This window comes from Salmo salar, chromosome 06, assembly GCF_965601325.2.
Source record: "Salmo salar chromosome 06, fSalSal1, whole genome shotgun sequence".
Taxonomy (NCBI): domain Eukaryota; kingdom Metazoa; phylum Chordata; class Actinopteri; order Salmoniformes; family Salmonidae; genus Salmo; species Salmo salar.
This window is the reverse complement of record NC_138296.1, coordinates 95,087,909-95,105,560: the sequence shown is the minus strand read 5'-3', so window position 1 is coordinate 95,105,560 and position 17,652 is coordinate 95,087,909. Positions and strand designations below refer to the sequence as shown.

The window sequence follows — 17,652 nt, the reverse complement described above, 5'->3', positions numbered from 1 at the left end:
GTCTCTCGTAAAGGTAGATCACAGCTGAATCAATGTCTTGGAAGATCACATTATTTTTTATTAGTATTCTACATAACACAACCTAATACACTAGAATAGTATAACGTTACTATTACAGCAAAAAAATTAAAACATTTCTTGTGAAGTTTTAGGAGGGTTAGCTGAATAGTAAAAAAACAAAAAATGTTTTAAAGTTAATGCACCCAAAAACTCAACAGCACCACCAGGCAGAATGTGCTTTGATTTAAACACAGGAAGGTTATTGTTTCTTAACACAGTCTGCTCTAATTGGCTCACGAAACAGATCTAAATACAGATTGCCATGAAAACTAATTGACATCAAATGATTGGCATGCTGCAGATGCAGTTTGGACGTGAATAATTCTCATTCACGATTGACAGTGATGATGGTCTATTTTGAAATTAGGAATGCCTAACTTGGATGTTTTGAGTTTTTTGTTGTTGTTGAAAATATAACATTTTCCTGAGACAATATGTTCTGGCATAGATAGGCAGACGTTGCAACTGAAGGATGCATGTTATGCAATAAGCCTATTCTACAACGATATTCAATAGGCTACATCTGTCGGTACAAACTTTGGCAAATAATTACCTCATTTACATTTTTATTGCCTCTGCAGCCTGAGACTGAGACTGACCATCATGTCTCTCTGCAGCCTGGCTGAGACTGACCATCATGTCTCTCTGCAGCCTGGCTGAGATTGACCATCATGTCTCTCTGCAGCCTGGCTGAGACTGACCATCATGTCTCTCTGCAGCCTGGCTGAGACTGACCATCATGTCTCTCTGCAGCCTGACTGAGACTGACCATCATGTCTCTCTGCAGCCTGGCTGAGACTGACCATCATGTCTCTCTGCAGCCTGAGACTGACCATCATGTCTCTCTGCAGCCTGACTGAGACTGACCATCATGTCTCTCTGCAGCCTGAGACTGACCATCATGTCTCTCTGCAGCCTGAGACTGAGACTGACCATCATGTATCTCTGCAGCCTGGCTGAGACTGACCATCATGTCTCTCTGCAGCCTGGCTGAGACTGACCATCATGTCTCTCTGCAGCCTGAGACTGACCATCATGTCTCTCTGCAGCCTGACTGAGACTGACCATCATGTCTCTCTGCAGCCTGACTGAGACTGACCATCATGTCTCTCTGCAGCCTGGCTGAGACTGACCATCATGTATCTCTGCAGCTGGCTGAGACTGACCATCATGTCTCTCTGCAGCCTGAGACTGACCATCATGTCTCTCTGCAGCCTGGCTGAGACTGACCATCATGTATCTCTGCAGCCTGGCTGAGACTGACCATCATGTCTCTCTGCAGCCTGGCTGAGACTGACCATCATGTATCTCTGCAGCCTGGCTGAGACTGACCATCATGTATCTCTGCAGCCTGAGACTGACCATCATGTCTCTCTGCAGCCTGAGACTGACCATCATGTCTCTCTGCAGCCTGAGACTGACCATCATGTATCTCTGCAGCCTGAGACTGACCATCATGTCTCTCTGCAGCCTGAGACTGACCATCATGTCTCTCTGCAGCCTGGCTGAGACTGACCATCATGTCTCTCTGCAGCCTGAGACTGACCATCATGTCTCTCTGCAGCCTGGCTGAGACTGACCATCATGTATCTCTGCAGCCTGGCTGAGACTGACCATCATGTCTCTCTGCAGCCTGGCTGAGACTGACCATCATGTCTCTCTGCAGCCTGAGACTGACCATCATGCCTCTCTGCAGCCTGGCTGAGACTGACCGTCATGTCTCTCTGCAGCCTGAGACTGACCATCATGTATCTCTGCAGCCTGGCTGAGACTTACCATCATGCCTCTCTGCAGCCTGAGACTGACCATCATGTATCTCTGCAGCCTGGCTGAGACTGACCATCATGCCTCTCTGCAGCCTGAGACTGACCATCATGTCTCTCTGCAGCCTGAGACTGACCATCATGTATCTCTACAGCCTGGCTGAGACTGACCATCATGTCTCTCTGCAGCCTGGCTGAGACTGACCATCATGTCTCTCTGCAGCCTGGCTGAGACTGACCATCATGTATCTCTACAGCCTGGCTGAGACTGACCATCATGTCTCTCTGCAGCCTGAGACTGACCATCATGTCTCTCTGCAGCCTGAGACTGACCATCATGTCTCTCTGCAGCCTGGCTGAGACTGACCATCATGTCTCTCTGCAGCCTGGCTGAGACTGACCATCATGTCTCTCTGCAGCCTGCCTGAGACTGACCATCATGTCTCTCTGCAGCCTGAGACTGACCATCATGTCTCTCTGCAGACTGAGACTGAGACTGACCATCATGTCTCTGCAGCCTGACTGAGACTGACCATCATGTCTCTCTGCAGCCTGGCTGAGACTGACCATCATGTCTCTCTGCAGCCTGAGACTGACCATCATGTATCTCTGCAGCCTGGCTGAGACTGACCATCATGTCTCTCTGCAGCCTGGCTGAGACTGACCATCATGTATCTCTGCAGCCTGGCTGAGACTGACCATCATGTCTTTCTGCAGCCTGGCTGAGACTGACCATCATGTCTCTCTGCAGCCTGGCTGAGACTGACCATCATGTCTCTCTGCAGCCTGAGACTGACCATCATGTATCTCTGCAGCCTGGCTGAGACTGACCATCATGTCTCTCTGCAGCCTGGCTGAGACTGACCATCATGTCTCTCTGCAGCCTGGCTGAGACTGACCATCATGTCTCTCTGCAGCCTGAGACTGACCATCATGTCTCTCTGCAGCCTGGCTGAGACTGACCATCATGCCTCTCTGCAGCCTGGCTGAGACTGACCATCATGCCTCTCTGCAGCCTGGCTGAGACTGACCATCATGTCTCTCTACAGCCTGGCTGAGACTGACCATCATGTCTCTCTACAGCCTGTATGCAGGTATGGGTCGGCAGGTAGCCTAGTGGTTAGAGTGTTGAGCCATTAACCGAAAGGTTGCTAGATTGAATCCCTAAGCTGACAAGGTAAAAATCTGTCGTTCTTCCCCTGAACAAGGCAGTTTAACCCACTGTTCCCTAGGCCGTCATTGTAAATAAGAATTTGTTCTTAACTGACTTGCCTAGTTAAATAAAGGTTAAATTAATAACGTTTAAAAAAATTCAGCGGAGGTTTCAGAATCGGCTGGAAAGCGTGATCTGTCTGTAGCCTTATTCTAATTCACAAATATCGGAAATAAATTAATTCCTCTGAATATTTTACATCTTCAAGCTGGGGTCAGTTGTACTGTTAGAGGGGCCAGTTACATTAGACGTTATTGTTGTCATATCGTTTTCTTCACTGCATTAGCAGGCATTAGCAGGCAAAAGACCATGTTCATAATCATCATCGTTGCCACTGTCAAATAACGGATGTAAAAAAAGAACGATAGCAAAAATTAGTTATGTAAAAATTATTTCATACTCCACATTTAGGGGGGGGGGGGGGGGGGGCCACAAGGGGGTCCAAAATTGTTGTCACAGGGGCACTGCCCACCCCAAAGTTTGGTGGAGGAATAATGGTCTGGGGCTGTTTTTCATGGTTCAGGCTAGGCCGCTTAATTCCAGTGAAGGGGAATCTAAACACTACAGCATACAAAGACATTCTAGACGATTCTATGCTTCAAACTTTGTGGCAACAGTTTGGGGAAGGCCCTTTCCTGTTTCATTCATGACAATGCCCCCATGCACAAAGCGAGGTCCATACAGAAATGGTTTGTGGAGATCAGTGCGGAAGAACTTGACTGGCCTGCGCAGAGCCCTGACCTCAACCCCATCGAACACCTTTGGGATGAATTGGAACGCCGACTGTGAGCCGGGCCTAATCACCCAACATCAGTGTCCGACCTCACTAATGCTCTTGTGGCTGAATGGAAGCAAGTCCCCACAGCAATGTTCCAACATCTAGTGGAAAGCCTTCCCAGAAGAGTGGAGGCTGTTATAGCAGCAATGTTCCAACATCTAGTGGAAAGCCTTCCCAGAAGAGTGGAGGCTGTTATAGCAGCAATGTTCCAACATCTAGTGGAAAGCCTTCCCAGAAGAATGGAGGCTGTTATAGCAGCAATGTTCCAACATCTACTGGAAAGCCTTCCCAGAAGAATGGAGGCTGTTATAGCAGCAATGTTCCAACATCTAGTGGAAAGCCTTCCCAGAAGAGTGGAGGCTGTTATAGCAGCAATGTTCCAACATCTAGTGGAAAGCCTTCCCAGAAGAGTGGAGGCTGTTATAGCAGCAATGTTCCAACATCTAGTGGAAAGCCTTCCCAGAAGAGTGGAGGCTGTTATAGCAGCAATGTTCCAACATCTACTGGAAAGCCTTCCCAGAAGAGTGGAGGCTGTTATAAAAGCAATGTTCCAACATCTAGTGGAAAGCCTTCCCAGAAGAATGGAGGCTGTTATAGCAGCAATGTTCCAACATCTAGTGGAAAGCCTTCCCAGAAGAGTGGAGGCTGTTATAGCAGCAATGTTCCAACATCTAGTGGAAAGCCTTCCCAGAAGAGTGGAGGCTGTTATAGCAGCAATGTTCCAACATCTAGTGGAAAGCCTTCCCAGAAGAGTGGAGGCTGTTATAGCAGCAATGTTCCAACATCTAGTGGAAAGCCTTCCCAGAAGAGTGGAGGCTGTTATAGCAGCAATGTTCCAACATCTAGTGGAAAGCCTTCCCAGAAGAGTGGAGGCTGTTATAGCAGCAATGTTCCAACATCTAGTGGAAAGCCTTCCCAGAAGAGTGGAGGCTGTTATAGCAGCAATGTTCCAACATCTAGTGGAAAGCCTTCCCAGAAGAGTGGAGGCTGTTATAGCAGCAATGTTCCAACATCTAGTGGAAAGCCTTCCCAGAAGAGTGGAGGCTGTTATAGCAGCAATGTTCCAACATCTAGTGGAAAGCCTTCCCAGAAGAGTGGAGGCTGTTATAGCAGCAATGTTCCAACATCTAGTGGAAAGCCTTCCCAGAAGAGTGGAGGCTGTTATAGCAGCAATGTTCCAACATCTAGTGGAAAGCCTTCCCAGAAGAGTGGAGGCTGTTATAGCAGCAATGTTCCAACATCTAGTGGAAAGCCTTCCCAGAAGAGTGGAGGCTGTTATAGCAGCAATGTTCCAACATCTAGTGGAAAGCCTTCCCAGAAGAGTGGAGGCTGTTATAGCAGCAATGTTCCAACATCTAGTGGAAAGCCTTCCCAGAAGAGTGGAGGCTGTTATAGCAGCAATGTTCCAACATCTAGTGGAAAGCCTTCCCAGAAGAGTGGAGGCTGTTATAGCAGCAATGTTCCAACATCTAGTGGAAAGCCTTCCCAGAAGAGTGGAGGCTGTTATAGCAGCAATGTTCCAACATCTAGTGGAAAGCCTTCCCAGAAGAATGGAGGCTGTTATAGCAGCAATGTTCCAACATCTAGTGGAAAGCCTTCCCAGAAGAGTGGAGGCTGTTATAGCAGCAATGTTCCAACATCTAGTGGAAAGCCTTCCCAGAAGAATGGAGGCTGTTATAGCAGCAATGTTCCAACATCTAGTGGAAAGCCTTCCCAGAAGAGTGGAGGCTGTTATAGCAGCAATGTTCCAACATCTAGTGGAAAGCCTTCCCAGAAGAGTGGAGGCTGTTATAGCAGCAATGTTCCAACATCTAGTGGAAAGCCTTCCCAGAAGAGTGGAGGCTGTTATATCAGCAATGTTCCAACATCTAGTGGAAAGCCTTCCCAGAAGAGTGGAGGCTGTTATAGCAGCAATGTTCCAACATCTACTGGAAAGCCTTCCCAGAAGAATGGAGGCTGTTATAGCAGCAATGTTCCAACATCTAGTGGAAAGCCTTCCCAGAAGAGTGGAGGCTGTTATAGCAGCAATGTTCCAACATCTAGTGGAAAGCCTTCCCAGAAGAGTGGAGGCTGTTATAGCAGCAATGTTCCAACATCTAGTGGAAAGCCTTCCCAGAAGAGTGGAGGCTGTTATAGCAGCAATGTTCCAACATCTAGTGGAAAGCCTTCCCAGAAGAGTGGAGGCTGTTATAGCAGCAATGTTCCAACATCTAGTGGAAAGCCTTCCCAGAAGAGTGGAGGCTGTTATAGCAGCAATGTTCCAACATCTAGTGGAAAGCCTTCCCAGAAGAGTGGAGGCTGTTATAGCAGCAATGTTCCAACATCTAGTGGAAAGCCTTCCCAGAAGAGTGGAGGCTGTTATAGCAGCAATGTTCCAACATCTAGTGGAAAGCCTTCCCAGAAGAGTGGAGGCTGTTATAGCAGCAATGTTCCAACATTTAGTGGAAAGCCTTCCCAGAAGAGTGGAGGCTGTTATAGCAGCAATGTTCCAACATCTAGTGGAAAGCCTTCCCAGAAGAGTGGAGGCTGTTATAGCAGCAATGTTCCAACATTTAGTGGAAAGCCTTCCCAGAAGAGTGGAGGCTGTTATAGCAGCAATGTTCCAACATCTAGTGGAAAGCCTTCCCAGAAGAGTGGAGGCTGTTATAGCAGCAATGTTCCAACATCTAGTGGAAAGCCTTCCCAGAAGAGTGGAGGCTGTTATAGCAGCAATGTTCCAACATCTAGTGGAAAGCCTTCCCAGAAGAGTGGAGGCTGTTATAGCAGCAATGTTCCAACATCTACTGGAAAGCCTTCCCAGAAGAGTGGAGGCTGTTATAGCAGCAATGTTCCAACATCTACTGGAAAGCCTTCCCAGAAGAGTGGAGGCTGTTATAGCAGCAATGTTCCAACATCTAGTGGAAAGCCTTCCCAGAAGAGTGGAGGCTGTTATAGCAGCAATGTTCCAACATCTAGTGGAAAGCCTTCCAAGAAGAATGGAGGCTGTTATAGCAGCAATGTTCCAACATCTAGTGGAAAGCCTTCCCAGAAGAGTGGAGGCTGTTATAGCAGCAATGTTCCAACATCTAGTGGAAAGCCTTCCCAGAAGAGTGGAGGCTGTTATAGCAGCAATGTTCCAACATCTAGTGGAAAGCCTTCCCAGAAGAGTGGAGGCTGTTATAGCAGCAATGTTCCAACATCTAGTGGAAAGCCTTCCCAGAAGAGTGGAGGCTGTTATAGCAGCAATGTTCCAACATCTAGTGGAAAGCCTTCCCAGAAGAGTGGAGGCTGTTATAGCAGCAATGTTCCAACATCTAGTGGAAAGCCTTCCCAGAAGAGTGGAGGCTGTTATAGCAGCAATGTTCCAACATCTAGTGGAAAGCCTTCCCAGAAGAGTGGAGGCTGTTATAGCAGCAATGTTCCAACATCTAGTGGAAAGCCTTCCCAGAAGAATGGAGGCTGTTATAGCAGCAATGTTCCAACATCTAGTGGAAAGCCTTCCCAGAAGAGTGGAGGCTGTTATAGCAGCAATGTTCCAACATCTAGTGGAAAGCCTTCCCAGAAGAGTGGAGGCTGTTATAGCAGCAGTGTTCCAACATCTAGTGGAAAGCCTTCCCAGAAGAGTGGAGGCTGTTATAGCAGCAATGTTCCAACATCTAGTGGAAAGCCTTCCCAGAAGAGTGGAGGCTGTTATAGCAGCAATGTTCCAACATCTAGTGGAAAGCCTTCCCAGAAGAGTGGAGGCTGTTATAGCAGCAATGTTCCAACATCTAGTGGAAAGCCTTCCCAGAAGAGTGGAGGCTGTTATAGCAGCAATGTTCCAACATCTAGTGGAAAGCCTTCCCAGAAGAGTGGAGGCTGTTATAGCAGCAATGTTCCAACATCTAGTGGAAAGCCTTCCCAGAAGAGATGGAGGCTGTTATAGCAGCAATGTTCCAACATCTAGTGGAAAGCCTTCCCAGAAGAGTGGAGGCTGTTATAGCAGCAATGTTCCAACATCTAGTGGAAAGCCTTCCCAGAAGAATGGAGGCTGTTATAGCAGCAATGTTCCAACATCTAGTGGAAAGCCTTCCCAGAAGAGAGGAGTCTGTTATAGCAGCAAAGAGGGGAAACCAACATCATATTAATGCCCATGATGTTGTAATGAGATGTTTGACAAGCACGTGTCCACATACTTTTGGTCATGTAGTGTACTTACAATGTAATTGTACAGGACAGAATTGTATGTTCTGTTTCTCCCTCAGGTTATCTCTCTCTTTGTAGACAATGTTTTCTTGATCCGAAAATACGATCTGGATGCTTCATACGGAAGGTGTGATGCAATTGCAGAGCCTCCAGAGGCGTGCAGAGGTCAAACCGAGCTCCGTACGATGCTGAGTGCTCCACATAGCTCCATATATCTCCGCATTGACATGATTGGTTGACAGCAGGGAGGGGGGCGGTACATCCTGTATAAACACAAACTCCCTTCCTTTAAACTTCCTTGACAACAAACATGGAGACCTTTTGATGAAAGGCTATCGGAACAAGTTCAGCACACAAAAATACATCTTTACCTCGTGTAGGGATTTCAAAGACAAGAAAATGTATTTGAACTCCTGGAAAGAGATCGGAGAGGTAAATGGGGATAGATGGAAAGAGAATCAGGGAGGTAATGAGGATAGATACGATAAGAGGTCAATCCAGTGTCCTTCTATCCCCAACGGTCTCCATCACATTGACCTCTTTACCGCATCGATCCCCATTACCTCTAGAGGCTACTGGGTGTACGTCGGAGATTGTAGACTTCTTTGCTTGATTGATACACTTTTTGATATGGATTCTTTCAACGTGATACATGTGTATATGTATGTATGTATGTATGTATGTATGTATGTATGTATGTATGTATGTATGTATGTATGTATGTATGTATGTATGTATGTATGCATGTATGTATGTATGTATGTATGTATGTATGTATGTATGTATAGTATATGTATGTATATATGTATGTATATGTATGTGTGTATGTGTATGTATGTGTGTATATATATATATATATATATATATATATATATATATATATATATATATATATATATATATATACTGCTCAAAAAAATAAAGGGAACACTTAAACAACACATCCTAGATCTGAATGAAAGAAATCATCTTATTAAATATTTTTTTCTTTACATAGTTGAATGTGCTGACAACACAATCACACAAAAATAATCAATGGAAATCCAATTTATCAACCCATGGAGGTCTGGATTTGGAGTCACACTCAAAATGAAAGTGGAAAACCACACTACAGGCTGATCCAACTTTGATGTAATGTCCTTAAAACAAGTCAAAATGAGGCTCAGTAGTGTGTGTGGCCTCCACGTGCCTGTATGACCTCCCTACAACGCCTGGGCATGCTCCTGATGAGGTGGCGGATGGTCTCCTGAGGGATCTCCTCCCAGACCTGGACTAAAGCACCCGCCAACTCCTGGACAGTCTGTGGTGCAACGTGGCGTTGGTGGATGGAGCGAAACATGATGTCCCAGATGTGCTCAATTGGATTCAGGTCTGGGGAACGGGCAGGCCAGTCCATAGCATCAATGCCTTCCTCTTGCAGGAACTGCTGACACACTCCAGCCACATGAGGTCTAGCATTGTCTTGCATTAGGAGGAACCCAAGGCCAACCGCACCAGCATATGGTCTCACAAGGGCTCTGAGGATCTCATCTCGGTACCTAATGGCAGTCAGGCTACCTCTGGCGAGCACATGGAGGGCTGTGCGGCCCCCCAAAGAAATGCCACCCCACACCATGACTGACCCACCGCCAAACCGGTCATGCTGGAGGATGTTGCAGGCAGCAGAACGTTCTCCACGACGTCTCCAGACTCTGTCACGTCTGTCACGTGCTCAGAGTGAACCTGCTTTCATCTGTGAAGAGCACAGGGCACCAGTGGTGAATTTGCCAATCTTGGTGTTCTCTGGCAAATGCCAAACGTCCTGCACGGTGTTGGGCTGTAAGCCCTCATACCACCCTCATGGAGTCTGTTTCTGACCGTTTGAGCAGACACATGCACATTTGTGGCCTGCTGGAGGTCATTTTGCAGGGCTCAGGCAGTGCTTCTCCTGCTCTTCCTTGCACAAAGGTGGAGGTAGCGGTCCTGCTGCTGGGTTGTTGCCCTCCTACGGCCTCCTCCACGTCTCCTGATGTACTGGCCTGTCTCCTGGTAGCACCTCCATGCTCTGGACACTACGCTGACAGACACAGCAAACCTTCTTGCCACAGCTCGCATTGATGTGCCATCCTGGATGAGCTGCACTACCTGAGCCACTTGTGTGGGTTGTAGACACCGTCTCTTGCTACCACTAGAGTGAAAGCACCGCCAGCATTCAAAAGTGACCAAAACATCAGCCAGGAAGCATAGGAACTGAGAAGTGGTCTGTGGTCCCCACCTGCAGAACCACTCCTTTATTGGGGGTGTCTTGCTAATTGCCTATAATTTCCACCTGTTGTCTATTCCATTTGCACAACAGCATGTGAAATCTATTGTCAATCAGTGTTGCTTCCTAAGTGGACAGTTTGATTTCACAGAAGTGTGATTGACTTGGAGTTACATTGTGTTGTTTAAGTGTTCCCTTTATTTTTTTGAGCAGTGTATATATATGTATATGTGTGTGTGTGTGTGTGTGTGTGTGTGTGTGTGTGTGTGTGTGTGTGTGTGTGTGTGTGTGTGTGTGTGTGTGTGTGTGTGTGTGTGTGTGTGTGTGTGTGTGTGTGTGTGTGTGTGTGTGTGTGTGTGTGTATATGTGTGTATATATATGAGGTCAGAGTTTCCAAACCAGGGCCGGGCTTTAGGTTATTGAGACGGGAATAGGGAAATCTCTTTGAGACCTATTGGCACTACAGAGAGAACCAGAATTTTACTACACTGATGTCACTTGAATAATGAATTATCATTATAATATATCCTTTGTATTATAATATTCATCAGCACGTTAACGAGGTTTGCGGCAGGGATGTTGCTTTCCTTTAAAAGGCGCTGAATGGTCAGTCCTACATCTGCGTTGGCCGTGCAGCATTTACGGCGATACAGCATTTACGGCGATACAGCATTTACGGCGATACAGCATTTACGGCGATACAACATTTACGGCGATACAACATTTACGGCGATACAGCATTTACGGCGATACAACATTTACGGCGATACAACATTTACGGCGATACAACATTTACGGCGATACAGCATTTACGGCGATGCAACATTTACGGCGATGCAGCATTTACGGCGATACAGCATTTACGGCGATACAGCATTTACGGCGATACAGCATTTACGGCGATACAGCATTTACGGCGATACAACATTTACGGCGATACAACATTTACGGCCAGGACATTCATACTTCTTGAGCTCCACCAAAGCAGCACAGGGAGTTTTTCCTAGCCACAGTGCTTCTACACCTGCATTGCTTGCTGTTTGGGGTTTTAGGCTGGGTTTCTGTACAGCACTTTGAGATATCAGCTGATGTAAGAAGGGCTTTATAAATACATTTGATTTGATTTGAACTGTTGTGAAGGAAGTGAGTTTGTGTTTATTACAGGACCGTCCGTCCTCACATACTGTCAACCAATCATGTCAATGTGGAGCTATACAGAACCCTCTGCATTGTTGCAACATTTGAGAGGGCAGGGTGATGAAGGTACAGAGAGGTCAGGGTGATGAAGGTACAGAGAGGTCAGGGTGATGAAGGTACAGAGAGGTCAGGGTGACGAAGGTACAGAGAGGTCAGGGTGATGAAGGTACAGAGAGGTCAGGGTGATGAAGGTACAGAGAGGTCAGGGTGATGAAGGCACAGAGAGGTCAGGGTGATGAAGGTACAGAGAGGTCAGGGTGATGAAGGTACAGAGAGGTCAGGGTGATGAAGGTACAGAGAGGTCAGGGTGATGAAGGTACAGAGAGGTCAGGGTGATGAAGGTACAGAGAGGTCAGGGTGATGATGTTACAGAGAGGTCAGGGTGATGAAGGTACAGAGAGGTCAGGGTGATGAAGGTACAGAGAGGTCAGGGTGATGAAGGCACAGAGAGGTCAGGGTGATGAAGGTACAGAGAGGTCAGGGTGATGAATTTGGCCTCTGCTGCCTCCAGAGGCTCCTCAATTACATTTTTATTTTTTTACATTTTATTTCACCTTTATTTAACCAGGTAGGCTAGTTGAGAAGAAGTTCTCATTTGCAACAGCGACCTGGCCAAGGTAAAGCATAGCAATTCGACACATACAACAACACAGAGTTACACATGGAATAAACAAAACATACAGTCAATAATACAGTACAACAAAAGAAAACAAAAAGTCTATATACAGTGAGTGCAAATTAGGTAAGTTAAGGCAATAAATAGGCCATGGTGGCGAAGTAATTACAATATAGCAATTAAACACTGGAATGGAAGATGTGCAGAAGATGAATGTGCAAGCAGAGATACTGGGGTGCAAAGGAGCAAGATAAATAAATAAATACAGTATGGGAATGAGGTAGATAGATGGGCTGTTTACAGATGGGCTATGTACAGGTGCAGTGATCTGTGAGCTGCTCTGACAGCTGGTGCTTAAAGCTGGTGAGGGAGATATGAGTCTCCAGTTTCAGTGATTTTTGCAGTTCGTTCCAGTCATTGGCAGCAGAGAACTGGAAGGAAAGGCGGCCAAAGGAAGAATTGGCTTTGGGGATGACTAGTGAGATATACCTGCTGGAGCGCGTGCTACGAGTGGGTGCTGCTATTGTGACCAGTGAGCTGAGATAAGGTGGGGCTTTACCTAGCAGAGACTTGTAGATGACCTGTAGCCAGTACGTCACACCATCCATAAGGCACCTGCGACCACATTTTCCGATCAAGCAGGAACTGTCTCTTAGGCCGTGAAGAAGAACAGATATGATCAGTCTACATACACTTCTTCAGGTGAGATATATCCTTAGAAACCAGGCTGGAGAAATTGACAGATCACCTTTTTACTGCGTCATTTGAAGTCATGAAAGTCAAAGGAACAGAAAGGGTCTTTCCTACAGCCTAATATAGGTATTTTCCCCATCGTCGTGCATGCGTCAAGCATCTAAGGGAAAGGGGGGGGGGGGGGGGGGGGTACCTAGTCAGTTGTACAACTGAATGCATTCAACTGAAATGTCTCTTCCGCATTAAACCCAACCCCTCTGATTATTGGCATGTGTTGGCAACTTCTCAATGTGTCTTATTACTTATTTTACAGGTTTAAAGAAAAAAATATCACTGTCAAGAGAACTTACATTAAGATAATATGAATAATATAATAATTAGAAAAAAAATAACGTAAAAAATCCAAAGAAATGTAATGCCATTGGGGGGGGGGGGGGGGGGAAATAAAAGTTATTATATTCTATAAAATGACAGTTAAGATGACAGCTAAGAACCAATTAGGACCTTCTCTTTTATTACTGTCATTAGGCTTAGCCTATTAAAGCTGTTTTTGTGTATGACGTGATTTATTAGTAAATGGTGCTGAAATGTCCCTCTCCCTTTTTTGTTTTTTCTTTCTCCAAGGCAGGTTTCAAGTTGCAATCAAGGAGGAGCTGTGAGTCCTCTGTGGCTGCTGTTGGAACCTGCTGCTCAAATATAAAGAGCTGCTTTACCTTCCAACCACAAGCAAACACTGAATCACAACCTCGTAGGAGGAGATCAGAAACCGCACATATCACACGCTGCTTCTCATAACCAAAAGTGGCAACCAGTGTAGCTTAGACTTCTAGCTTCATTAAGACTTCTAGCCTACAGCTCAAACAATTTAGTCAGGTCGCTACAAACCAATTCTTTATTCTAAAAAAAAAGTTATATATATATCTTATGGAACGTATTTCTTAAGGCGCATCCCACTGTAATAACGTCTAGTAAATTGAGAGCAAGTGAAGTTTTGTGGAGAGAGAGAGAGCGGAGAGCGCGCAGAGAGCGAAGGATGGCTGCATTGATCAGCGCGTACTCGTCTTGGCCGGAGAGCTTTGAGTGCTCTGCGGGAGATGGAGACGTGCCCGACGGACATGGCTCACACAGAACTCCCGTGGACAAAGCGTCGGAGCCGCGCATCAGGCGGCCCATGAATGCGTTCATGGTCTGGGCCAAAGATGAGAGGAAGCGCCTGGCTGTCCAAAACCCAGACCTGCACAACGCAGAGCTCAGTAAGATGCTGGGTGAGATTAACGTTTATGTTTACGGAAATATTAACATTTATAGATAAAATATTTAGGTTATTATTATTATTATCATTATTATTACGCAATACCCAGGTTCTGCCAAAAGTTGGGCTATGTCAAATCAGAGCTTTTCCTAGCCTACAACTTTTCAAGGTAGTTGAGATGAGAAATGATGTATTCAACTTTAGCCTGAAGTATATAAAGAAACTATAATCGATCAAAAAATATATATAAACTAATTCGTTTCATGAGCATATAAGTTATAAAGGCTATGTCCTAAAATTAAATTAAAAATAAACTCCTCACGAAAACTTTGTGGCAGTAAATTAATGAGTGGACGTCGCTAATTCGATTTAAAAGGGCCATCCATCTCATTGCACAAAGTTATTTTAAATTGAGGTAGTTTTATCAAGAGGCCTGTGGGTCACTTGGATTAGTGTGTAAATCTCAACGTGCGCCCTTGCGCTTCGTTATTGTCTGTTTTCCGTCACTCACAATTATATTCCGCTCATAAAATACATCAAATCAGACCAACTATATTAGCCAGTTAAATGTAAATATATATTTGCTAATTTTGATACATTTTGAAAGCATAGCCCTATCCATTCCTATTGAACTGGCTGGGATGAGCTTTTTAAGGCTCAAAATAAAGACTTACATTTTGACTTATTTGTTGCTTTTTCGTTAAAATTTGGGTTACCTTTTGGTATAACTGGTAGTTAATTATTTCGTTCAAATTATTGAATGAGTCACATTATTTTCCTATTTGCCATCAAAATTACAGTTGAATATGGAGAAAATGTTTTCCCCTAACGCAGTATTCCTTGTAAAAACTAAATTCAGTTAAAAAACGGTTTTACGTGGACTTATGTATGTATGTATGTATATATATTTATTTTTCACGGAATACGGTGAATAATTTAGTTTCAACCAGATTAAATCAAATTTTAGGCTGCTAGAAGTCTCCACCTTCTGAGAATATGTGATGTTTTAGATTTAAAAATAAATATTTATAATTTTTAAGGGAACGAGTTCTTCAGTGAGTTTTTGTGTGGACTCAAATTGACAAAAAAAAAGGCTACCTTTTCCATGAAACACAGATACAACTGATCAACATGAGAGAGAGAGAGTTTATATTTTATTTATATATAAACCATGGAAGGGAAATATTTTTCTATTCAATTCCTTCAAAAGAAGAAAATGCCCTTTCAGTAAAGACATCTTTTGGAAACTAGATCTGACATCACTTAGATGTTCCTAAATTATCTTCAAGATAATTCTCAACAACATTGAAGGTGCTTTTTATTTGAACGCGATCATGTCATCACTGTAATAACTCATGAACAAAACACACCATGTAACCATTGTGTTTTCCATGAGCTTTTGTTCTCTGTACGTCCTTCAGAAGAATAACATCCATTGAACAAGAAAATAAGTGCTAAGGTAGAAAACTCCAGCACATTTTGGTGATCTTGGCTGTTCCACAAAACGTTTTAATGGATTACAAATCCCGTTCTATTGAACGTTTAACAATTAGTCCTTATTGTGGCTGTTAAAAACGAATAGCAGCTATGTTTTTTCCACACTGATGTTTCAGTCAACTAATATGTCTTTTAAAAGTTATCTTCCATCCGAACATTAAATAAGTGCTAGATTATAATTGATCGATAAGACTATTGTAGATAATAAATTAATCTATGTCCTATTGTTTCTTCATGCCAGGCAAGTCGTGGAAGGCGCTGACCCCCTCTCAGAAGCGTCCGTATGTGGAGGAAGCCGAGAGGCTGCGAGTGCAGCACATGCAGGACTACCCCAACTATAAGTACCGGCCTCGCCGGAAAAAGCAGCTAAAACGCATCTGTAAACGCGTGGACCCCGGCTTCCTACTGGGCAGCCTGGCGGGCCCCGACCAGAACGCCTTGTCCGACCCCCGGGGCCTCTGCCACCCCTTGGGTTTGGATAAGGACGAGGATGGGGTTAGTGGTGGTGATGGAGGTGTCGGGTTCTCGACCCTCTCTTCCCGCAGCCCAGGGCCTCTACCTGGGGTTAGATCCTTCAGAGATGTACTGTCCAGCTCCAACTCCAACAGCTTTGACACCTATCCCTACGGCCTCCCTACTCCGCCTGAGATGTCCCCTCTGGATCACGACCACCCCTCCTACTACCCTTCCTCCTCTTCCTCCTCCTCGTCCGGCTCCTCCCCCGAGGAGCGCCACCAGCACCGTCAGGGTCAGACCCCCGGAGGTGGAGGTGGGGGTCCCATGTGCCTCAGTCCTTCATCCTACCACCCTGACTACGCCACCACACAGACTTCCATTCACTGCGGTGGCTCCCACTCTCACCTGACCCACCTCTCCCACATGTCCCAGGCCCAGTCCGGAGGCCTCATCACTGGGCATCCTCTGTCCTACTACAACCCATCCTCCTGGTCCTCCCAGCTCCAGGTCCACCCGGGCCTCAATCACCCTCACTTAATGCACCTGTCCCCAGGTCACCACCACCAGCACCACTTGGGTCAGCTCTCCCCTCCTCCCGAGCAGAACCACAGTCATCTGGAGACTTTGGACCAGCTGAGTCAGGTAGAGCTTCTAGGGGAGGTCGACCGTGATGAGTTCGACCAGTACCTGAACTCGACGGCGGCAGGAGCGGCAGCAGCAGGGGTGGGGGTGTTCCATTCCGAACAGGGAGGAGGAGGAGGAGGAGGAGGAGGAGGGATGACGGTGACAGGTCACATCCAGGTGACATCGGCCTCAGCTCCGTCTTCTGAGAGCAGCGTCGTCGGGGAATCCAGCCTGATCTCTGTTCTGGCGGACGCCACGGCAGCATACTACAACAACTACGGCATCTCTTAGACAGGACGGCTTGTCAAGTTACCTGGTTGTCATGCCGACGCCCGCCGCTCTCGTCGTCACATCTGGAACTGACCAGGGGACATATGTCTCAAGCGTTTCAGTGTAGGAGTGCTGATCTAGGATCAGGTCCCCCCCCCAGGTCCATGTAATCTGATTCATTATGATCTAAAAGACTAAACTGATCCTAAGTTATAGCTCTTACCCTGAGATGCTTGATACCTATGGCTCTATGGTAGAGGGCATGGGCTGGAGATGGGTGAGGGTCGACAGCAGGACCAATCACATAGCATTAGGACTGTTTGGGGCCTAGAGAGAGAGAGAGAGCGCACGAGAAAGAGAGAGATACAGAGAGAGAAAGATATATATATATAGAGAGAGAGAGATACAGAGAAAGAAAGATATATATATATATATATAGAGAGATACAGATATATATATATATATATATATATATATATAGAGAGAGAGAGAGAGATACAGAGAGAGAAAGATATATATATATAGAGAGAGAGATACAGAAAGATATATATATATATGAGAGAGAGATACAGAGAGAGAGAAAGATATATATATATATATAGAGAGAGATACAGAGAGAGAAAGATATATATATATATAGAGAGAGAGATACAGAGAGAGAAAGATATATATATATATATATATATATATATATATATATATATATATATATATGAGAGAGAGAGATACAGAGAGAGAGAAAGATATATATATATAGAGAGAGAGAGAGAGCTACAGAGAGAGATATATATATATATAGAGAGAGAGAGAGACCTCAGGGATGCTCA

At 45.4% G+C, this 17,652-nt stretch overlaps 1 protein-coding gene across 1 annotated transcript; it reads left to right on the top strand.

Moving 5' to 3' along the window:
* The first annotated feature begins 13,369 nt into the window (after positions 1 to 13,369).
* LOC106608338 (transcription factor Sox-7) lies at positions 13,370 to 17,263 on the top strand. The gene is made up of 2 exons (XM_014206228.3): positions 13,370 to 13,991; positions 15,717 to 17,263. The coding sequence occupies exons 1-2, from the start codon at positions 13,760 to 13,762 to the stop codon at positions 16,844 to 16,846; spliced, it is 1,362 nt and encodes a 453-aa protein (XP_014061703.3). The 5' UTR covers positions 13,370 to 13,759; the 3' UTR covers positions 16,847 to 17,263.
* Positions 17,264 to 17,652: the final 389 nt, after the last annotated feature.

Excerpts from the sequence above, each read along its gene's own strand:
- LOC106608338 (XM_014206228.3), top strand. The coding sequence starts at position 13,760 with ATGGCTGCATTGATCAGCGCGTACTCGTCTTGGCCGGAGAGCTTTGAG. Across the intron at positions 13,992-15,716 it reads AGAGCTCAGTAAGATGCTGG|GCAAGTCGTGGAAGGCGCTG; the intron begins GTGAGATTAACG and ends TCTTCATGCCAG.